At 40.9% G+C, this 24,909-nt stretch overlaps 2 protein-coding genes across 2 annotated transcripts in view; one reads left to right on the plus strand and one right to left on the minus strand.

The window, feature by feature from the left end:
• The first annotated feature begins 346 nt into the window (after positions 1–346).
• Positions 347–24,909, plus strand: part of LOC124964821 (olfactory receptor 1N2) — a 32,146-nt gene continuing 7,583 nt past the window's right edge. Inside the window, exon 1 of the mRNA XM_047525488.1 lies at positions 347–839. Within this exon, the coding sequence (XP_047381444.1) occupies positions 347–839 (493 nt within the window). The remainder of the gene's footprint in view (positions 840–24,909) is intronic.
• On the minus strand, positions 7,890–8,834 carry LOC124964235 (olfactory receptor 1Q1). The gene has a single exon (XM_047524172.1). The coding sequence runs from the start codon at positions 8,832–8,834 to the stop codon at positions 7,890–7,892; it is 945 nt and encodes a 314-aa protein (XP_047380128.1).

Below are 24,909 nucleotides of genomic sequence, written 5' to 3' on the forward strand. Positions count from 1 at the left end.
AAGAGATGCCTACAAACCATTAGAGATGAGCCACTCATTTTTCTGTTAACTGATTCCTGACCTGGCCTTTCACCTTGTCTCCTAATCTCACGAGTCCTTGAGTTGATCTGGTCAGATCTCGTTCTTTTTCAGACGATTCATGGAGTTTTTTTCAAAAGATGTCATGTTGTTCCTAGATGTACAAATAACATCCTTTCTCCAAAATATCACTAGTGTAGCAAAAAGCTTGAGCTATTCAAGTTGAAATGCACTTACTATTTCAAAGTCATGTTTTTATTACATAATAGTCCCAATGATTTATCATTTTTTCACATTTCCATTTCCAGCAAAAGAGAACTTGAAGAACATGAGGAGGGAGAACCAGAGCAGTGTGTCTGAGTTCCTCCTCCTGGGGCTCCCCGTCCAGCCAGAGGAGCAAGGCATGTACTACGCCCTGTTCCTGGTCATGTACCTGACCACGGTGCTGGGGAACCTGCTCATCATCCTGCTCATCAGGCTGGACTCTCGCCTCCACACCCCCATGTACTTCTTCCTCAGCCACTTGGCCCTCACTGACATCTGCTTCTCCTCAGTCACAGCTCCAAAGATGCTCATGAACATGCTGATGCAGACTCAGTCCATCTCATATGCTGGGTGCATTTCCCAGGCATACTTTTCCATATTGTTTGGATCTCTTGACAGCTTCCTTCTGACCTCCATGGCCTATGACAGGTATGTGGCCATCTGTCACCCACTGCATTATCCAAGAATCATGAGTCAGAACCTCTGTTTTCTGCTAGTGATTGTGTCCTGGGTCTTGTCCTTTGCCAGTGCCCTTGTGCACACCCTCCTTCTAACCCGCCTCTCTTTCTTTAGAGACAATACTCTCCACCACTTCTTCTGTGAGCTTGCTGCCTTAATTAAGCTGTCCAGCTCTGATACCACCATCAATGAGCTGGTCATTCTCACTGTAGGAACTGTGGTCATTTCTGTGCCATTTGTATGCATTCTGGTCTCTTATGGCCACATTGGGGCCACCATCCTGAGAAGACCCTCCATCAAGGGGATCTGCAAAGCCTTGTCCACATGTGGCTCCCACCTCTGTGTGGTTTCTCTGTACTATGGAGCAATTATTGGGCTCTACTTTGTCCCCTCATCTGACGGCAGTAAAGACAAGGATGTCATCGTGTCTGTGTTCTACAGTCTGGTCACCCCCATGCTGAATCCCTTCATCTACAGCCTGAGGAATCGGGATATGAAAGGAGCTCTGGAAAATGTCCTGAGTAGGGGAATATTTTCAGCATGATGACCATTGTTTTAACAATTGCTGGATGTGAGATTTAAATAGTGTACGTGCATCATTTCCTCTTTGAATTGCTCTTTCTTAGCAAATCTTTTTTTTTTTTTTGACCATACTGCGAGTTGAACCCAGAGCTTCACGATACTAGGCAAGCTCTCTCCCATGGAGTCACGTGCCCAACCCTGAGTCTCAGTGAGTCTTGATGTGACACACTTTATTCAGCTGTGTTTCACAGGGGACATAGCTTTTGTCTATGTTTAATTGTTAATGTTGAAAACCTTACAAACACCCCTGCCTAATTACCTACTTCTAATTTTTCCTTTTCATGTATACTCATCCTAAATACATTTAAAATTATTATGTAGTCTCAGCTTTTATCTTTGTCTCACTCCCATGCCCTCACTGGTTCTAACAAAGTTTATTTTTTCTTTCTGAAGGTGATTAAAATTTTACTACTAGTGGGTTCATGATTATACTTTTGCGTATAATTTTGTAATACTTTTTGAATTTATTTTCAATAAGAAAATAAGAAATGTAGTTTTATCTGTGTTCCTAATTTCTTATTTACTCATTTATATTAAATTACTCATAAAAATTATACATATTCATGATGTGCTGTGTGATGTTCTGGTATGTATTTACACTGTGTAATGTTCAAATGGTGGCAAACATATTTATTCTCTCAATCATTTTTCATTTCTTTGTGGTGAAACATTAAAAAATCTTTATTATAGCTTTCTTTTTTTATTATTGTAAACAAATGGGATACATGTTATTTCTCTGTTTGTACATGGCGTAAAGGCATACCATTTGTGTAATCATAAATTTACATAGGGTAATGTTGTTTGATTCATTCTGTTATTTTTTTCCCTTCCCCCCCACCCCTCCCACCCCTCTTTTCCCGCTATACAATCCTTCCTTCCTCCATTCTTGCCCCCCTCCCTAAACCTAACTCTAACCCTAACACTAACCCCTCCCACCCCCCATTATGTGTCATCATCCACTTATTAGCAATATCATTCGTCCTTTGGTTTTTTGAGATTGACTTATCTCACTTAGCATGATATTCTCCAATTTCATCCATTTGCCTTCAAATGCCATAATTTTATCATTCTTTATGGCTGAGTAATATTCCATTGTATATATAAACCACAGTTTCTTTATCCATTCATCAATTGAAGGACATCTAGGTTGGTTCCACAATCTGGCTATTGTGAACTGAGCAGCTATGAACATTGATGTGACTGCATTTCTGTAATATGCTGATTTTAAGTCCTTTGGGTATAGGCCAAGGAGTGGGATAGCTGGGTCAAATGGTGGTTCCATTCCGAGTTTTCTAAGGAATCTCCACACTGCTTTCCAGAGTGGCTGCTAGCTTTCTTAAAGTACATAGCATGGCATTACTGTCCCTGGTCCAAGTCCCTAGCAGAACAGCAGATTTTTTGGATTAATTTGGTTCTGATGACCAGCTTTTCCTTAACTTTTCTTCTATTTTCCTAAACTGTTGGTTATTTCTTAATCATTGTCAAAAACTGTTTTGCATGTGTTCTTAGAGTGATGATAACTAGGCACATAATTTTTTCTCAAGGAGAGGGTCCCTTGTCACAAATTGCCAGTCATCCAGTGGTCTACACAGAATGGGTGCAGGACTCATGTGGTGAACGGCAAGTTGACTGGAGTCCTCCAGGCCCTGCGGGGGCCACGTGGGTGTGAGGCAGGGCACTGAGAGTGACAGTTGTTCAGGTGGCGATGCTATGTGGGAGATGGGTCCATTCCAGCAAGGGGTTCAGCCTCTCTGGCTGGGGACTGGAGAATGGCTGGGCAGGAGGTCAGGAAGTCCAGGCACGCAGGGAGTTCAAGCAGGTCTTTGTTTTAGTTTAATCCAACTATATTTCATTTAAAAATGAGAACAGTCACTTCTTAACCCAACTGCATAAATGCAGGGTTCTATGTTTCCATCAGAAATGATCAAGTTTTCTCTTAATTCCTTGAGACACTTGCCTCTGCTCCAGGCAAAGGCACTGAACTCCATTGCTATAAGCTGATTACTCTGACAGACATATCTGTATTCCTTTAACTCCAATATTTTGTATAAAAGAGGAAATTCGCATTTGAGAGACCTTAGTAACTAGCCATGTGCCACAAAGTCTCCTGTCTGTAGTTCTAGAGTAGTCACCCTGAAGCCTGTTAGCCACTTGAATGTTTTTACAAACCAAAACAATATTTTAAATATTTTACTAAAAATTTTACTTTACTCTTCAGGAAAATATTGAAGTAATATACCTAAAAGATGTAGTTTAGCTATGTGTATTTGTATCCACAATGTCTTAATGTGCATGTATGCATTTATGTGTTCTTCATATGTAAGGTATGATTGCATTTTAAATAATGTTAACAGAAATATTCACTTAAAACTCTGTAGGCTTAAATAATTAAAAAAACTAACAATATCATTGAAACCTTTTCAGTCCCTCCTCGATTTTATCTTTTCTTCTCTTTTAGCTTCACTCTTGTCAATATTCACTTCTCAGGGGAGTTTTAACACTTCAGTGATCCATAAATTTTGTCTGCTCTAGATATGCATGTAAATGAAAGACTACATGTGTTCTGCTACGTCTGGTTTTTGTGGTCTTCTCTTGCCTTTGTGAGATTCATCTCTATATTTTCATCTGCCACTGTGAAACTATAACAAACTTCTCTGATCTGTTTTCATGGAGTTTTTTTTTTTTTTTTTTTTGCTTTCAATATTCAGCTATTATGAGCAATGCTGCTAACATTCTAGTGCACGTATCCAGTGTGTTTATCAGAGAGATTCTTTAAATTGTACAGACAGAAGAAATACTGGAGTTCATGGCATGTATTTAACTCTCACTGCTAATCTCTTCTATAAAACACGTACAATAGTAAGCCTGTTTGAAAGGGTTACGTGGCATCATAGAAAATGCAAAACTGTGGAGACAACAAAATGGTCAGTTGTTCTAAGGGTTTAGTGTAGGGGAAAGCAAAGGAGATAAAGCAAAGGGGATTTACAATGTAGAAAATGTATTTCATATACTGCTTTGACTTTGGATACATGTCCCTATGCATTAGTCAACCAACCCACAAAACTGACCAAGTCCCCCCCCCCAAAAAAAATGAAAGAAAGAGAGAGAGAGAGAGAGAGAGAGAGAGAGAGAGAGAGAGAGAGACAGAGAGAGAGATTGTCCAGAGTCAAGTGATTGTTTGTGACTTTGGAAATTAGAAACCAGTTGAGCCCTCTGAATGAAACACATGCACCTAATCTAATTAACACCTGGTCAAGAAACTGAACTAGATGTCGTCAGGGATTACAATAGTATATGATTTGATAACAATTCATCAGGACCCATTTATGGCACATGAATAGTCTATTCCCAAAAGGAATTTGGTGCTGGCATTGGCTAGTAAGTCATATGATTTACACTATTCTTTAACCAAATATATCTGAACTTTATAAAACAACTCCCTTGTCCTATGAACCTCATGAGAGTATGCCATATTTTCATGTCAAAATTTAAAGCTTTGCCTTTAGTCCTTGAAATTCTTAAAAAAATGTATGGAGGTGGTTATTTTTAATGTAGTTTGAGGTATGAATTCATTTAAATGCTTTCCTTTTAATATAAAGTATTTAAAATTATTTTAAATAATTCATCTTTTCTCCACATCTCTGTAATGCCAGCTGCATCATTTTAAGTTTTTTGTATGTACTTGTTTCTTATATGGGTCTACACCTATTCACCCATAGACCATACTTCTATTTTTTTTTAAATATGCATCAGGACTCTACTGTTGGAGGAAAGTGCCCACCTCTCCACTGGTCTTGTCCCAACTGCAAATATGCCCATTTGTTCAGTTTCTGGGTTCTGTCTGGCTAATTCCACAAGCCTCCTAACCCCAAAGAAAAGCGAGCCCCATCCTGCTCCATGTCCCCAGCTTGAGCACTCCCTGGGTGCAATCCATTCTTTACTAGGTTAGTGGACCCTCCAGGTGGACCCTAAATTTCAGGGCATGAGCATGCAGGGGCAGTCAGCTAAGCTTGCTGTGAACTCTGGTTCCTGCAGCAGAAAGTCCCCAAGGGGTTACTTGGAGATGCTGTTTTGCTTCAGCTCTCTGCTCTCCAGCCAATTGCAAGCACCTTCTCACACCAACTCTCACCCTGCCTCGGGTCACTCAAGTTCAGACTGTTGCTCTGTTCCGTGGGTTCCCCCATGCCACATTTTCTTACGAGATTCTTTTTGCCTGGGTCACCCCTCCCTGGAGCTAGCATTGTGGGCTGAGTTCCAGAGGTATTCTTCCCTGTTCTATGTTCAAAGCACCTGAATCTTGGCATCTCTGTGATTCTGATATTGAATTTTGGTGTATTCCCTTTGTCATCCTCCTTACTGGGAAGCAGTATTCCTGCTGCCTGAATCATGAGTCATGGAGCAACTTACCATCTTTCCCCTCTGGGTTATTTCTAATTTTCACTGTCATGAATAGTAGCATATTGAACATAAAATGTATACGTGTGCTATTTGTAACAGTTGCTCAATTAATCTTAAAACTGTCCATTTAGTGAGAACCTATCTCTAAATAAAATATTTAAAAAGGGGTCTGGGGATGTGGCTCAGTGGTTAAGCACCCCTGGGTTCAATCCCCAGGACTGGAAAAGAAATTTGCATGGTAGTCTACCTTTAATCATAGAAGATATGTTCCCCAGCTCCAGAGGATGCCTGGAGCCATGGATAATGCCAATCTGAATATTATTATTTTTTTTTTAATTTGATAATCAAAAGGGATACTAAGCAACTAATGGGAATGTAGCACATGCAGGAGAGATACGCTGGGCAAAGGGATGATTCATGTCCTGGGCAAGATGGAGACGGCAATGTGGAATGTCATCATGCTTCTCAAAAGAGCAAGCAATTTAAAGTTTATGAATTGTTTATTTCTGGAATTTTCCATTTAATATTTTCATACAGCAGTTGACAGTGAATAGTTGAAACTTGAAGGCAAAGTTACGGATGGGGTGGGTGACTACTATATTCATATACTCTCGTGTTTATTTCTTCACCTTTAGACAGTTCTTTAACAGAAGAAGGGGGATTCTTAGAGAAGGCTCTAGTGCTAAGAGTTGAGTCTAATCAGATAGTAATGAATAAAAGGGATCTGTATTGGGACTACCACCTTGAGATGGAGATACAAAGTAAGAGGGAACAGAAGAATCTGGCAGAAAAAGTGTTGAGTATGTAAGATATTTTCTGGAAAATATGAGGAACCAGAGTTAACCTATCAAAATGTGGCATTTCTTTGTTGTCACCATCTTGTAAGTGCCAGGGCCCCATTAACCTTGGGAGAATTTATTAACCTGGTGCAGCCAAAGACACAGGAAATATAGCTTCTCAAATCCACTCCAGTGGAATACATTTTGATTAATTCTTATAATTAGATTACAAGAAATCATTTTTTCTATCACATGACATAAATCACCACGATTTCAGCTCCTTCTACTTCAGTGTCATAACTACCTGTATCCCATAAGAAACTTTAACTAAATCAGCCTGCACCTGCATCTTCTGCCCCAGGTTCTGGAAGGGCCCTCTCACATTCTCCTTTTGGCCTTGTACTTATGAGATTTGGCTCTGGAACCTGTTATCCACTGATTAGTCAGCGAACATCCAGTATTAGACAAGCTCCACATATCAACTGCAGAGAAGACCAGGAGCACGCTTAGACAGTGGGAGTTTTGTCATCTCTGAACTGTGCAGCTAAAGGTTGAGAAAATGCAAATTGGAGAGCTGTGGTCGTGCTTGATTCCAGGGCACTGACAGCATCTGATCCCCTAGAGTGGACATCGTCATTATGTCCTTCCTCCCATATTGAAGTAGTTAATCCATTTCACCTCTTTTACAGAAACATATAAATGCAAACATTATATTGTTCTCCCAGCATCCCTGGCAGTGATATCATAGGCAAAGGACCCATTCTAGGCCAGTCAGATGCACTATCTCATTTTGAATCCAGAGGTAGTAGTGAAGAGAACATGTGGCAGGTGTTTCTGGAGGTGGCCATGTCCAGTTTCCAGGTGTCTGAGGGCTGTGCCCAGTGAGTTTTGCTGGCAATGCTGGTGGGGGTACAAGTCGCAGTGAAGAGAGTTTGGAAACTACAGCAATATCCTCACTGGACTAGTGCAGGATATGATTTTGACTACGTGTCTTTTCTTATCCCTGTCCATTTTTTTGAGTCTGGTGCCTCAGTCTTGGTAATTACTCAAAAGACAATTAGCCTTTGAGATACTCATTTCCTCCAATGAATCAGCCAGAATTAATTTCTGTTGTCTGTTGTCTCAGAACTGTGAGAATTAAAACTGTCGTTTAACTGTCGGCCCCTGGAACACCCTCGATGAGGCTAGTATGTCACACTAATGATACAGTAGCTCCTTTTGTTTCATGTGCGTTGGACTTACAAGACGTCTTACAAAAATATTTGATGAGGAAAATCCATAATATGGGTTTCATTAAGACATTTCTGAGGCAGTCTGAAGGAAGAAGATCTGAGGGATGGAATAATTTTCCTAGAATCATAGTTACAACTCAGAACAGTATTTCAGGTTTTATCTAAAGAAAGAAGTCTGCATTCTGTTCATCCATTTCCTGAAACTCCCCTTGATCTCCCCATTCCTCAGGCTGTAGATGAAGGGGTTCAGCATGGGAGTCACCACAGTGTACATGACTGTCACAATGCGACCCTTAGTCACCGAATAGCTGGAAAGGGGCCGGAAGTAGACCCAGGTGAGGGTGCCATAGAACATGGCCACCACAGAGAGGTGGGAGCCACAGGTAGAAAAGGACCTCCACTTGCCATGGGCTGAGGGGATCTGGAGGACCGCTGAAATGACACAGGCATAGGAGGCAACGATGCAGGCCAGAGCTCCAGCGATGACAGTCACACCTTCTGTGTGAATCATCAAGGTGTTCAGGTAGGTGCTGGTGCAGGAGATCTTCATCAGAGGATAGAGGTCACAGAAGAAGTGGGGGATCCTGTTTTCTGCACAGAAGTCCAATTGGCCCATGAGAAGGGTGTGCAGCAGGGCATGAAGGTGGGACAGGACATGGCACACGGCCACCACCCGTGCACACAGCCTGCCTGTCAGGAGCCTGGGGTAGTGGAGCGGGTGGCAGATGGCGATGTACCTGTCATAGGCCATCGCAGCCAAGAGGAAGTTTTCCATGGCTGCAAAGCAAATGAAGAAGTAAGTCTGGGCCAAGCAGCCCAGGTAGGAAATGGCTTTTGTAGGAGAAAAAATATTCTGCAGCATCTTGGGGACCGTGGTGGAGGTGAAGCAGATGTCGGCCAAGGCCAAGTTACTGAGGAAGATGTACATGGGGGTGTGGAGGCGGGGAGCCGAGATGATCAGCGTGATGAGGGCAAAATTGCCAGAAGTGTTGATCGTGTACATGAGTAGAAAAAGAAGGAAGAGTGGGATCTGTTCCTCTGGGTGGGTGGAAATACCCAAGAGAACAAAATGAGACACACTGGTCCAGCTGGTATTGCCCATCTGCTGCCATGAGAACAAACAGGATTATTTTCATAGACTTACGAGCAGGCTCTGTAGTTACTATTGTGCCCTAGTGAGAACTACTCATAGTGCTGATAAGGGAGGGGATTAGGCACTTAATAGCTTCCAAAATGTCATATAACTTTTCATTATTATTAATAGCATTACCATCACCACAGCTAATATTTATGGAACATTTACCTTGAGCAGGGACTTTGCTGTATTAGCCTACTTAAATCTTACAATAGGATTATTATTTTTATTGTTATTAGTTTTGTGAATTAGAAAACTGAAGTATAGACACTTTAAGCTCATGAAAGGCAAAATTTGTATTTAAGTCATGTATATCTGGTCCCAAAGGTATACTATTAACCACTAAATACCATGATTCTCCAAACTAAAACCAAGACATCATATTCCTGGTAGGAGACCTGTTGATCAGCCACATAAGCAGGGAAGGACTCTTCAGTTTTCACTTTAGGGGATGCACACAGGGTATTCTTGCTGGTGTCCAAATATTTCTCAATGAGCACACATTATTTTAAGAGAGTAAGTTTCCAGATTCTTAATTTCCTTATAACTTGTCTCTAAACTCATCTTGTCTTCATGTCTCCTTATGCCATATCCTGTCTCCCATGTAACAAATGAAAAACAAATGTTAGTAGTTGGATTTATTCTAGTAATAAGTGATACTCACTTCTGGCTACATGAACTAATAATAATAATAATGAAAAAACAGTGTTCCATTAGATACCTCTATGTAAAGTTTTCTTATAGTCATCTCTTTGTATCTGTGAGTTCTGTAGCCTTGGATTCAACCATTCCTGCATCAAAATAATTTTTTTTTTGTTCCAGAAAGTGCCCAAAAGCAAACCTTGAATTTTCCATATACCAAATATTACACTGAGTCCATGTAAATGAAGTGATGTGTAGGCACTATGCAGGTATTATAAGTAATCCAGAGAGGATTTAAAGTATATGGGAGGGTGTGCATAGGTTATAGGAAAATACTATACCATTTTACATAAAGGGCCTGAGCATCTGCAGATTTTGGCATTCACAGGAATCCTGGAATCAAACCCTCATGGAGATGATGAGATGACTATATTTAGGTTTGATAATTACTTTTAAAAATTGTGATATATTGCCATATGAAATTACCATTTTATATTTTATAGACTGTGAAATTGGATATGAGTCACCAGACCAATAGATGGTTATTTTCCAGTTTCTTAAAATATATAATCCTAAGACTTTACAGGATTCTGCAAACAAATTATGCATAATGATGACATGCAGGTGAATATGAAGAAAATGGTAACACCAAGTTAGGGAAAATAACACTAAATTTTTTAAAATAAAAAAGAAATTACTATTTTGTAGGTCAAAATAGATGAATATTGGCAATTTCATAAAATTGAACTTTGTAATGTAATTTTGGTCAGTTTTTTACTACTACTAATTATAATAACAGTTCAATTCAGATGAAATATTTCTGATTATTTTTAACACAAAGCATTACAGTCACAAGAAATTAAAAATTAATTTTATAGTCTTCTTCAACTGTGGAAAATAAAATAGGTGATTAAAAAGAATTTTCAGCATAAAATTTTGTTACAATGGGATAAAGTGCACATGGGAAGAAACATGAAAGTACATGTTTAAATTGAAAGAAAATGATGTAAAAATGGTAGTTTTTAAGGATGTTCTTGTTGCTTTTTAAAAATGGATGATGTCAATATTGCCCATCCAAACACTAAGATGCCCCCGGATAAGCTTTAAGGAACAAAGTATAGTTTTATTTTGAAGGTCAATACATTGTATATTCTATACTTTTAACTATTAAACATCTGAAGAATAATTATATTTGCCTGTTTTTTAAAGCCCATAGGTTTTCATTAGGGGGTATTTGGGTAAAAACCACAGATTTAACTCACCCTCTCAGTCGGTGCTCAACCTGCTTTTGTAGGATGAGGAAAATGGGGGTAACCTTCCTGTGCTTGAATGTTTTCAGTGGTGGAAGGCTCTCGTTGTCAGAATTTATCTTCTACAGGAGAAGCTATAGTGTGATTGCTTCTCCTTTTTGAACACTGGAAGGAGATTTTGTGGGCAAGCATGTTTTTTCAACATGAAAGCCTTCGGAAATCTAAATTGATCAACAAAGGCAGCACCAGGCAGTGGCTAAAAGGCCAGTCTCAATGAGTGTGTGGGGAAAAATGTAAACTCAAGCATTGTGGGTGAGACTGTGAATTAGTAAAATAAATCAGGAAAGCAGCACGGAGTTTCCTCAAAAGACTGGGAGTGGAACCAGCCTATGACCCAGCTATCCCACTCCTTAGTATTCATCCGAAAGAACTGAGACCAGCACACGGCTCAGTTCACAACAGCCAAGTTATGAAATCAGCCTACACAATGGAGTTTTCCTCAGCCATTAAGAAGAATGAAATTATGTCACTTGCTGGCAAATGGATGGAACTGGAGAACATTATTATGCTAAGTGAAATAAACCAGAAAGTCAAGAGTTAAATATTTTCTCTTATATGCAGAGGAGGGAGAGAGGAGAGAGAGAGAGGAATGAAGAATGAAGATCTTATGAAAATAGAAGGGAGAGCCGTGGAGTACAGGAGGGGGATCCAGGGGAAAGGGAGGAACTGCAGGGTGAAATTGACCAAGTTATTCTGTGTGCATGTGTAAGTATGTCACAATGGATTCCACTCTTATGTATGACTACAGTGCACCAATTTTAAAAAGCGAATAGAAGGAAGACCGATAGAGAAGAGAAAGGGCATCAGGGAGAGGAGGGAGAGGCAAAGGGGGAAGTACTGGGATTGAGGTGGAGCAAGTTATGTTATATGCATGTATGAGTGTTCAGGATGGATCCCACTATGCTGTGTAACTCTCCTGCACTAATAATAACATAAAATATGCAAGAGAAAAAAATGAGAGGCCGGCCTCAGTTTTCTCATCTGTAACATGTAGATATGAATTGTGCATTATTCTTAAAGTCGTTATAAGGATTAAATGAGAGTTCCTGGTCCCTGGCAAATATGCAGTCAATGTCGGCAATTTTTCCCAAGAGTTTTTCAGTCTTGTGAAACGGAGACTCTAGGTGTTGCTGCCATCCGGTTCTCTCTATGTGTGGGTCTGTTTCATTTCATCACAGTCTTTACAACATGGTTCTCAGAACGAAGCAAAGTTCCACGAGTCTGGTTTTTCATTAGAGAGTGATCTGATTGGTCATAAAGAATAACAAAATAGCTGTTTTGGGGTGGGGATGAGAGTTGGCAGTCCACAAATAAGCTGTGTCCATGGCTAATCAGAGAATTCTTAGGCTTTCTAATTTGGGATTTTGGAGAAAAAGAACAAACAATTAAGAACTGTCCCTGGGTAAGGACTGTGCACATTATGTCGGGTAGTTCTATGGAAGCCCCAGGACATTTCTAGCCGTGTGCCCCTGCAGCAATAACCTGTGGTCCCCCTTGCACAGAAGAGAAAGCCAAGGCTTAGAAAGGTGAAGCAATTTTCTCAGCACAACTTAGCCTTCGTGGTGACTGGATTTCACACTTACACCTTGGTACCTGGAGTGCTCATTCCTGTCTGGCTACCCATTTCATGTGCTTAGAGTCTTCCCTATGGAATTGGATGGCTCTATCACTCCTGGGCTCTCTGCTTTCATGCCTCAAGTTCAAGGATGCCATCATGGTACAGGTCAAGAAACAAACATTAGATTTTTCAGTTATGAAAATTTGGCAATTTGTAGTGTGATACTGGGTCTCCTGAATTGATTTTAGTATTTAATGATGATGAATGAGAATGGAAGTGGTAGCCACATTTATTGAGCAATTACTCTCTGTCACAAATCGTTCTAAAAGACATATATGTTTTTCATGTGGCGATCACAGCAGTTCTGTGATGCAAATATTATTATCCCCACTGTACAGATGAGGAACTGGAAGCTCAGAGGGATTCTGGGTCATGTTCAAGGTGCTTGGGTTAGTAGGTGGTAGAACTGGAATCAGAATTCAGCTCCACTTGATCACAGAGCCCTTGCTCTTAACTACTGGGCTCTGCTGCCTTGGAATCTTTCCCTCAATGACAGTTTCTGCTTTCCTCTTTGCTTCTTGCTTTTCCACTGTGTGATTCTATGCATTGACCAATGATGAGTGCCTATAACATATGTTTTCTAGTTTAATCCTCATTATAAACTAAAGAGTCGATACTATTATTCCCATATTTGGGTCATGACACAAGGATCAGAGAGATGAGGTTAAGTTCCCCAAGGTGGCAGAGAGGAGAGTTGGAGTCAGGCTGGTTGTAGATCTGTCTGAGAAGGGATGCTTTTCCCATCCCGCCTCACCTGTTTGGCACCCACGTTCCATTCTCTGCCTGTGCTAGTTTCCTTGGCCAGCCCATCATCCTAACTGGACTGGACATGCGGACCCACCATTCTAGTCTCCAGGTTGGGGCATCAGCTGGCTCTGGTTTTACAGTGTAGGAAACATGGGGTATCTCTTCTCAGGCCTTTGGAAAGGCACAGAATGGTCTGCATGCTAGTTGACACTTAGCCATAGCAGCTCTGTGACAAAGTTGCTCACGATACCAGAGAGCTTCCGGGAAGTGTTTGGAGGGTGGGCTGCCTGGAGTCCTCCCTGCCTTTCCCAGAGCTGGTGGAGAAGATTCTGCCTGGTCCATGTCGCAGCGCATCAGCCTGTCCACCCCTTATGAGCAGAGGTGAAGAAAGTGGCTGGGTGGGGCGCCAAGGATGGGCAAGGACCAGAGAAGAATCTGGTTTCACGAAAGGGTGCGGGTGGAGAAATGGCAGGGTGCTACACAGAGACAGGCCGTGACCCAGAGTTGGAACATTTGGACTTTGGTCCCAGGTCTGCCATGAAAATTTTTCTGAGGCCTTGATGAAACTGCTGGCCTTCCTCATCTGGCAAATGGGAAGACTAATAATCTGCTTTTAATACAGAAGCTTATAAAACAGAAGAGACTGTAGAGATAAGGTTCACTTAAAAGTCCTACAAAACAGTGAGGAGCTGTTTGTTTTAAATTCCTATGGGAATCGGGGCTCTCTGTCCCAGAATAGGTGCTGCCGACAATCTGATCCACACAGTGTCTTTCAACAACAACAACAACAACAAAAGGAAAAGAATAGAAAAGAAAAGAAAAGAAAATAGGGGAGGCCTTTGTATAACACAAGCAAGTCAGTTCTCTGAGTCTCCCTGTTTGAGCATGAATTCCCAGAGACGGAAGAAAAGTCTGGGTCAGTTGTTAAGAGGAGAAAAAGTGGACAACTATGCCCAAGCTCTGGGATTTCTGGGTCAGTTCACCCTGATTATGTGTAAATACTCCCCCAACTGATTGAAGCTGCCTGGACTTCCTGAGATTTCCCTCTGACTCAGGGCAATGTCCCTGAAGAGGATTGCTCTTGACTGTGAATCACCCACGCGGTTTGGTAGATACCTTTTTAACAGGGCGATGTGAGGGTCCACGAAGACACAGCGGATCTGAGGATGGTGGAGGAAGAGACGCTACCCAGGGAGAGAAGAGATGAACGATGCCTTAGAGGGTCAGAGCCAAACTTCACCATACTCACTTTTTTGCCCAAAGGATCGATTTTGATAAAGACGGTCCGCTTCCAGGAATTAGTGCAGGCCTGTCTCTGAGAGGGCTGAGGAGCCTGGAAACGGCCGCGTGCGGGTGTGCAGCCTCCAGGGGCAGCGCCCGCCTTGCTGAGGAGCTGGCTGGCCCTGAGCGGGCCGGGCCTGGCGCTCCCACCAGGCAGCGTCTTCCACAGCCGCCCACGGCAGCCCACGCAGGGAAGGCAGAGGTCGCCCAGCTCCGGGGAAGGACGTCAGCGTTGGTGGGGGGCAGAGCTGTCAGACCCCTGGAGGTGCTTCTGCTTGTCAGGGGCACAGGGGCGACGGGCAAGGGGCTGGGAGCTGAGCTTTTACCAGGTGCCCGGTGTGGTGTCCAGGGTTCTCGCTGGCTGGGAGTCCCTCCTGTGCCCAACCTCGCTGCCTCTCTAGGGAGGGGGGCCCGTGAGGCAGTGCGTCCAGCGTCGGTGTTTGTGCCTGTGACAGGGAAGCTCAGCTCTTCCCAGGGGGCAGCCAGGACCTGGGAGATGGGCCTGGACGTGGGGCTTGTCACAGTGCTCCAGAGTCACTGAGAAGGAAGCCCAGAGAGACCCAGATGGTCAAGGCAGGGAGTTTCTCCCGCCCAGAGTCCTTGGAGATGTGGCCTTTCCTTCCTTCCTTCCTTCCTTCCTGTCTTTCATTCGTCTGTTTAGACATGACAGTAGAGTGTGTTCTGACATATCCCACGACCCAGGAGTGTGACTTGACGGTTGTGCACGATGGGGAGTTTCTCTGGTGGTGTGCATATGCGAATGTAGGAAGGTTGTGTCCCATCCATTCTGCTGTCTTTCCTGTTCCTATCCCTCTTCCCTTCATTCCGACACATAATTATTTTTTTAAAATTAGCAATAAAACGTGGATCACATGGAAAGCGAGAGTCTGTTACTAGCCTCCCCACTCTCTCCAGGTGTTACTGCAGTTACTTGCTGAGAGACACCCCTTAAGACACTTTCCTAATGCACAAATGGACGTGTACATATGAAAGTTTGTTTTTATAAAAATAGTATTCTTCGCTCTGGGACTTTCTTCCTTTCTCTTATCAATGTATCACGGATTTCCTATGGCAACCCCAGGCCCACCTTATTATTTTTAAGATGTTTCATGTCATGTTAAAGGTCTCACAAGTTCCCTACTCATGCCACTTACAGATCTTCTTTTCTCTCTGTCTATACAGAGTCAGTGCTACAATGGATATTCTTTTACAGGCATTTTAACCCAATGTGTTTCTTTACAGGTAGAAATGCTGGATGAAAAAATGTACATATTTAATATTTCAGTGGGTACCACCAGATTGTCCTTCAAAGAGTTCATGCCAATTGCACAACCTCTAAGAGCATATGAGAGAGTGCTCTTTTCTTCATAGTCTAACAGCACTGCTTGCAAACTATTTTTTCTCAGTCTAGGAAGGGGAATAATCCTTTGTGATAGCTTTACTTTGTATTTTCCTGATTGGTGGAGACAATTTTTTACACACAGACGCACACACTCATTTATAATTTTGGTTTCTTCTTTGAATTTTGGGACCATATCCTGGTTCATCTTTTCAATGTGGTTGCTGTGTTTTTATTATTGATTTCTGGGAGTTCCTGTGTGACTGAGAAGTATTGTCTTATGCTTTTCTTTTTGATCTGACTCATACTCTCTGCTTTCAGTATCCAGCTTGGATGGGATGGATGTTTGCTCTTTTGCTTAGCTCTGTTCATTCTGAGACCACAAAACTTTAGTTTCCCTAGAAAGTTAAATGCGACATTTGTTACCAGTTCTCATATGGATTGCCTCTCAAAAATCCTAAGCTCAAATCAACATAGACACCACTGAGTGTATGTAGTTGACAATAAGAACAGTTTATGATTGGATAAAGAAATTGTGGTATATATACACAATGGAATATTATTCAGTTATAAAGAAGAATAATATTATGGCATTTGCAGATAAATGGATGGAATTGGAGAATATCATGCTAAGTGAAATAAGCCAATCCCCCAAATCCAAAGGTTGAATGTTTTCCCTGATAAGTGGATGATGATATACAATGGGGGTAGGGGAGTGGGGGATGAGAGAAGAATGGAGGAACTTTAGATTATGTAGAGGGAAATGAGAGAAAGGGGGGTATGAAAGATGGTGAATGAGACAGACATCATTACCCTATGTGCATGTATGATTACACAAATGGTATGAATCTACATTGTGTACAACCACAGAAACAAAAAGATGTACCCCATTTGTGCAAATAAATCAAAATGCAGTCTGTAAAAATAAAAAAAATAACAGGTTACATTTGCTGAGTGCTTATAGTGTGTCAGGCATTTCATTTAAAGTTCCGTAAACTTTAGCCAGGTGTGGTGGTGCATGCTTGTAATCACAGCAATTTAGGGGGTTGAGGTAGGAGGATCAGAAATTCAAGAATAGCTTTAGCATTTATCAAGATCCTGCCTCAAAATTAAAAGGACTGGAGATGTAGAGTCAGTGGTCGAGCACCACTGGGTTAAATCCTCGTTACCACAGAAAAAAAAATTCTTAAAGGTTTTTATGTAATTTAATTCTCACAATAATCATAGGAATTAGATACTAACATTATCTCAAATTTTCAGACCAACAAACTAGGGTTTAGGGAAACTGACATGCTCAATGTCACCTAGTTAGTAGGTGGGTATTCTGGTTTGAGTCTGGAGACTAACCTTGTAACCATGTTCAACCACAACCACAATAAACATTTGCTAATCCAACTTGGGCTTTAAATATTCATTTAGTGCCTATTATGCCTGGAAGTCATATAACTTAGTCCTTAAAATGATATGATTTAAATTTCATTAAATCCTAGTTCATAACCAGAAAAACCAAGGAGCAGGTTAAGAAATATGTTAAAGTATCACATGAAATAAATGACTGGGCTAAATTCAGGGTCAGATCTTCTTCCCACAAAATTGAGGCATTTTTCTATTATATCACCTCACTTTTCTACAAATGCTGAAACAACAATGACCTCAATACCTTGGTTTGAGACGAGTCTCTAGAGAAATAAGTGAGATCAAGGCAGCAATGATAAGAGTTTTGGACCTACACGTATTTTTTATTGACATAATCATATACGATAGTGGGACTCATTATGCCGTATTTGTTCACGCACATAACATAATTTTACAAATCTCACTCCCCAGTACCTTTCCTTCCTCTCCCCCGAGCTTCTTGCTGTGTTCTGCTGATCTCTCTTGCAATATTTTTATTACTTGAATTAATGCATTATAGTTACATATATAAGCAGGTTCATTGTGGTATCTTTGCACGTGGACTTAAGATAATTGGGTAGAGTTCATCCCCCAATACTTCCCTGTGCTCTCCCCCTTCCCTCCTCAATCTCCTCCCTCTACTGTGTAGGTCAAAACCTGTTTTTAAATTCAACATTCCCATGAACTCATTCACTTATTGGTTTCTTCATTTATTTGGCTAAATCCTGGAGACTCAGAGGATAGTGAATGGAACAGATCCGTGCTTTTGTGAAGCTTTTAGTATAGCAGGAAAGATGTTAGGTTGTGTGTTGTTGTGTGCAGTGGAGGATGTGTTGCCAGACGACATAAACTCCAGGAGGACAGGGCCAAGGACCTTCTGCTCCTCCGCAGGATGGCCCCAGATCTAGCAGAATGCCAGGCGCAAAATAGACACTTAGTAAATATTTGTAGGACGAATGGAAGGCTAAATTGAAGACTGGCTTAGACAATTATTTATTGAAATATCACTGAGAGAAGCACATTGAAAAAGAAATGTAGGGAATTTAGAAAATGTCAATCACAAAGGTCTAATCTGACCTTTCTATCTATCTGTTTAGGCTGCTATAACAAACTACCACAAGTCAGGTGGCTTATAAACAACAGAGATCTATGTCTCCCTTTACTGGTGACTGGGAAGTTCAAGGTCAAGGTGCTGGCGGATTCTGTGTCTCATTATAGCCACTTTCTAGCTTCTAGATGGCAGCTTCTTTCTGTGTCCTCAGTGGTATCAAGGGACAAGGCAGCTCTCTGGGCCTCTTGTATAAGAAACGAATTCCATTCCTGAAGGCTCCCCCTCAGGATCTGATGCCCTCCCAAAGGTTCCACCTTCCGAAGCTATCACACTGTTGATTATGTTTCAGCATATGAATTTTTGGGGAACAAAGTATTCAGACCATAACTTCCTCATTTATGTCTTTGTCACAGGCAAAATATATTCACCCCAACCTAATAGCTTCCAAAGTCTTAACTCATTCCAGAATCAACTCAAAATCCTAGTCTCAATGAAATATCATTGATTGATTGATTGTTCCTTTTAGATACACATGATGGTAGAGTGTATTTTAATGTATTATACATACGTGGAATATAACTTGTTCCAATTAGGATCCCACTCTTGTTTGTGGTTGCACATGGTGTGGAGATTCACTGTGGTGTATTCGTATATGCACATAGGAAAGTTATGTCTGTTCCATTCTAATGTCTGTCCTACTCCCATCCCCTTTCCCTTCTCTAATCCAATGAACTTCTGTTCTTCCTCCCCATGCCTTGTTGTGTGTTAGCATCTGCATATCAGAAAGACATTTGATTTTTGTTTTCTTGGGATTCACTTATTTCACTTAGTATGATCATCTCCAGATCCATCCACTTACTGGCAAATGTCATAAAGTCATTTTTTATGGCTGAGTAATATTCCATTGTGTGAATATACCACATTTTCTTGATAAAATATGGGTGAGATTCAAGGTGTGATTCATCTTGAGGCAAATTGATCTCCACCTGACTGTGTAAAATTGAACATGTGATAAGCTTCCAAAATACAGTGGTGAGACAGGCACAGGATAGCTATCACCAGTCCAAAAGAAATAGGAAAGAAGAAAGCGGTAGCATCCTAAGTAATTAAAAAAACATTAAGACTCAAGAATAACCTTTTGTGACTTGAGGTGTTTGCTTGCAGACCTTCTGATACCAGTCTTGGAGATCTGGAACAGATTCCTGTTCCTGGGTGTTAAAGATTAAACACTGAGAATGCAAGTTTTATTTAAGAAAGTGATAGTAACAGACTTCACCCAAGAAAAGGGGCCCCAGAGCTGGGAGTCTGCAAAAGGGGGTGTGCCTTGCTCTTTTACAGACCCCAGGACCCCCTTTTAATTATTGCCTTCTCTTCTTCTCCAAGTACATGCCTGAGGCCAGGGACTTGGGATTTAATTGTTAGCAACCCAGAACGCCCAGGAGCATGACCACAGAGGCTATCAACCATCGCTCTCTGTGTGATAACCAGTCACCATCGCCTCTCCACCCTCATCGTTCATTACCTACCCTGACTGCCTGATCTTCGTCCCTGCCTCAGTTTGCTGAGGACAGTGACATGGCCTGTCCACCGGGATCAGGCATGGCTGCAGGCAGATTGCCTTTTGGCAAAGAAAGCCTGTGTGGGGGCTCAGCCCAGTGGGCCCATCGTATAGAATTATTCTATTATTCTCTTAACTGAGGTTCCCGCCATCCTCATCTCTCTGTCCCCTTCCACTGCCTCTGAAGATCTTCTGGGCAGGAGTGGGTCCCCCAGGCTCTGGGAAACCAGGCCCCTCTGCAGCTGTCATGAGTTGGACTCACACACCAGTGGCTCTGCCAGCGTCTCCACAAATCACATCCACGTGGATGTTTATAGCGGCTGAACTCATATTATAGCAACTGCCAAATCTGAGAAGCAATCAAGACGTCCGTTAGCATGTGGATGGATCAACTCTGTTACATCTGCAGAGTGGAAAGTTACTGAGCTCTAAAGCAAAACGAGCTCTCCACACTTAAAAAGACATGGAGGAACCATACAGCATGTTACGAGTGAAAGAAGCCAATGTGAAAAGGCCACACACAAGATAGGATGTTCTGGAAGGGCAGAACTGGGTAAAAAGATTAGCATTGTAGGCGTTAGAGCTCCAGAGAGATGAACAGAAGCACAGATTTTTAGAGCAGTGTACATGCTCAGTATTAAACTACAAGAGTGGACACTATTCTATGTATTTGTTTGAGCACAGAATATACTGCACCAGGAGTAAGCCCTAATCTAAAGTGTGGACTCTGGGTGATAGTGTGTCAAGGCAGGTTCACGGTTCTGGGGGAGCACATGGGGGAGGCTACACATGTGCAGGGGCCACGTGATATCTCATACCTCCCTCTCAATTTGGCTATGAACAAAACCGTTCTAAAAGATAAAGTCTTTAAAGCTTTTCTATTTACCTTATTTTATCGACAAGGAAACCCACAGGAGTCAAACAACTGACTCTAGAATCACCTGGCATCTAAGCGATGTGGCTGTGAATTTGGGATTATTGAGAGTGTTTGAGGGAATTCAGCAAAGAACCCCTTTTTTTCCCCATTTGAGTTATTAATCAATTCATAAATAAGACAAGGGAAGGCCAGATGGAGGTCAAATGTCGCTTTCCTATTTCTCATGTCTTTTATTTCTTGTGCTATGGGAGTCCTGTTGAGGAAGTCTGGTCCTAAGCCGACATGTTGAAGCTCTGGACCTACTTTTTCTTCTATAAGATGCAAGGTCTCTGGTCTGATTCCGAGATCCTTAATCCATTTTGAGTTTAGTTTCGTGCATGGTGAGAGATATGGGTTTAGTTTCATTCTGTTGCATATGGATTTCCAATTCTCCCAGCACCATTTGTTGAAGAGGCTATCTTTTCTCCATTGCATATTGTTGGAACCTTTGTCTAGTATGAGAAAATTGTATTTATTTGGGTTTGTGTCCGTGTCCTCTATTCGGTACCATTGATCCACCTTTCTATTTTCGTACCAATACCAGGCCGTTTTTGTTACTATTGCTTTGTAGTAGAGTTGAAGATCTGGTATTGCGATACCCCCTGCTTTACTCTTTCTGCCAGGGATTGCTTTAGCTATTCTGGGTTTTTTATTCTTCCAGATGAATTTCATAATTGCTTGCTCTATTTCTGTAAGGTACATCATTGGGATTTTAATTGGAATTGCATTGAATCTGTATAGCACTTTTGGTAGTATGGCCATTTTGACAATATTAATTCTTCCTATCCAAGAATATGGGAGATCTTTCCATCTTCTAAGGTTTTCTTGAATTTCTTTCTTTAGTGTTCTGTAGTTCTCATTGTAGAGGTCTTTCACCTCTTTTGTGAGATTGATTCCCAAATACTTAATTTTTTTCGAAGCTATTGTGAATGGGGTAGTTTTCCTAATTTCTCTTTCTGAAGATTCATCGCTTATGTATAAAAATGCCTTAGATTTATGTGCATTGATCTTATATCCCGCTACTTTACTGAATTCACTTATGAGATCTAAAAGTTTTCTGGTGGAATTTCCTGGTTCCTCTAAGTATATAATCATATCATCAGCAAACAGGGATAGTTTGAGTTCTTCTTTTCCTATTCGTATCCCTTTAATTTCTTTGGTCTGTCTAATTGCTCTGGCTAGAGTTTCAAGGATGATATTGAATAGAAGTGGTGAAAGAGGGCATCCCTGCCTTGTTCCAGTTTTTAGAGGGAATGCTTTCAGTTTTTCACCATTTAGAATGATATTAGCCATGGGTTTAGCGTAGATGGCCTTTACAATGTTAAGGAGTGTTCCCACTATCCCTATTTTTTCTAGTGTTTTGAGCATGAAGGGATGCTGTATTTTATCAAATGCATTTTCTGCATCTATCAAAATAATCATGTGATTCTTGACTTTAAGTCTATTGATATGGTGAATGACATTTATTGATTTCCTGATGTTGAACCAACCTTGCATCCCTGGGATGAAACCCACTTGATCATGGTGCACTATCTTTTTAATATGTTTTTGTATGCGATTTGCTAAAATTTTGTTGAGAATTTTGTGTCGATGTTCATTAAGGATATTGGTCTGAAATTTTCTTTCCTCGATGTGTCTCTGGTTTAGGTATCAGGGTAATATTGGCTTCATAGAATGAGTTTGGGAGGGTTCCCTCCTCTTCTATTTTATGGAATACTTTGAGAAGTATTGGAATGAGTTCTTCTTTAAAGGTTTTGTAGAACTCGGCTGAGAACCCATCTGGTCCTGGACTTTTCTTTGTTGGAAGGCTTTTGATGACTTCTTCTATTTCATTACTTGAAATTGGTCTATTTAAATTGTGTATGTCCTCCTCGTTCAGTTTAGGCAATTTATATGTCTCTAGAAACCTGTTGATGTCTTCGAAATTTTCTATTTTGTTGGAGTATAGATTTTCAAAATAGCTTCTAATTATGTTTTGTATTTCAGTTGTGTCTGTTGTGATATTTCCTTGTTCATTCCGAATTTTAGTGATTTGGGTTTTCTCTCGTCTTCTCTTTGTTAGTGTGGCTAAAGGTTTATCAATTTTGTTTATTTTTTCGAAGAACCAACTATTTATTTTGTCAATTTTTTGTATTGTTTCTTTCATTTCAATTTCGTTGATTTCAGCTCTGAGTTTAACTATTTCCTGTCTTCTACTACTTTTGGTGTTGGTCTGTTCTTTTTCTAAGGCTTTGAGCTGTAGTGTTAGGTCATTTAATTTTTGAGTTTTACTTCTTTTATTAAATGCGCTCCATGAAATAAATCTTCCTCTAAGTACTGCTTTCATAGTGTCCCAGAGATTTTGATATGATGTTTCTTTGTTCTCGTTTACCTCTAAGAATTTTTTAATTTCCTTCCTAATATCTTCTGTTATCCATTCATCATATAGTAGCATATTGTTTAATCTCCAGGTGTTGGAGTAGTTTCTGTTTTTTACTCTTTCATTAATTTGTAACTTCAATCCATTATGATCTGATTGGACATCTTTTGAATGTGGTTGTTCGGAGATCTTCTTGTGTGAAGCAGCTATTCAAATCTTTAGCTAGTCTGTTGCCTTTCCTTTTTTTTTTCTGGATTTGACTTCTTTGCTGAAGATAGATAGGAAGAGAGAGTTGCCTTTCACCATCTAAATGATACACATTTTTATTATAATTATTAACATATTTTAATTGTTATACATATATAAGGTAATGGGATTCAGTGTGATGTTCCATACCCAGGTATTCTGTGTTGATCATGTCCGTCCACCCCTACCCTCTCTTTCCCCTTGCCCTGGTCCCCTTCCTAGTCCCTAATAGTCATTTTTAAAATTTCAGGTTGTTTTTTCCTCTTTAGTTTCTACATATGAGATAAAACCTACCATGATGGTCTTTCTGTTCCTGGCTTAGTTCACTTACCGTGATTCCAGCCAGTTCCATCCATTTTCCCACATGGAACAGGACTTCGGATCTATTTTGGAGAACAAGAATTCTTTTGTGTTTTTGTTTCTATGTGGCTTTAGTGCCACTAGAGTCATGGCATTTTTTATTGTTTTTTAATTTAAGTACAATCTGTCTATTTGCTTCCTTGATGTTAGTAACTGCTGTGTTTTGTTTGGCCAAATATGTAGAGATATTTTCCTGTTATTTTCTAAAAGGTCATTTTTACCTTTTGTGTTTATATCTATGATACCTCTGGAAACAATTTTTATTCCTGGTGTAAATTCTAGTTATTTTTTTCCTATATCGATGTGCATTATCCCAGCTCCATTATTGAAAAGGCATCCTTTCTCCCTGCTTGGGATATGGTGTTTGCCACATAGCAGACACTCCTGTGAGTTGAGTCTGTTTTGTTTCATTGGCTAATACAATACCACACTGCTGCGATTACAGTTTGCTTATTATTTTCTTTTTTTACACAGTGATAATTTATTATATGTATCAGGCACTTCTCTAGACCCTTTACATCCTCCTATCCATCCAGCCAGCCAGCCAACCACACACCTACCTATGCATCCTTTCTTCCTGCCGTCCATCCATGCCCCCACCTACTCGTTATTTGTCCATCCATCTACCCGCCCACCCAATCAGCAAAACTCTTAGCCAACATTAAGTGAAAAACTCCTCGGTATTAAGTTCTGTAGTAGGCGCTGGGTATTCAAAATTAAAGAAGAGTAGGGAGACGGGGCGGGGGAAGGAAAGACAGTGGGATGAGACAGACGTCATCAATCTATGTGCATGTATGGTGACACAAACCGTGTGATTCCACAACGTGAACAACCAGAGAAATGAAAAGGTGTACCACCATCTGTGTGCAATGAATCAAAAAAATTAAGAAAGATTAAATACGATCCAGTCCCTGTTCTCACTTAAGACAGTTTGCAGGCTAGGAGAAATGCTCACAGCATGGGAGTTTCGACATGTGCGGGATTTCGCTGTTTGTCAGGGCCCTTGGTTCAGCTTGGCTTGTGTCCTCATAAGGAGACAAGGCAATCTTTGATTCAGTGTGACCTGCTTCACTGCAGATGATCTTCCCTCATATTCAGTTCCCTTACTTCTCATTTTGGGTATGCTCTACCAGTATTTCTCTGTGGTTCCCATGGGGGTTCCATTTAATGTGAGAAAGAGATGCCACTGTTGGGCATCATGACTTCAGTGGTGTACGGAG

The sequence above is a fragment of the Sciurus carolinensis genome, chromosome 14, assembly GCF_902686445.1.
Source record: "Sciurus carolinensis chromosome 14, mSciCar1.2, whole genome shotgun sequence".
Lineage (NCBI taxonomy): Eukaryota > Metazoa > Chordata > Mammalia > Rodentia > Sciuridae > Sciurus > Sciurus carolinensis.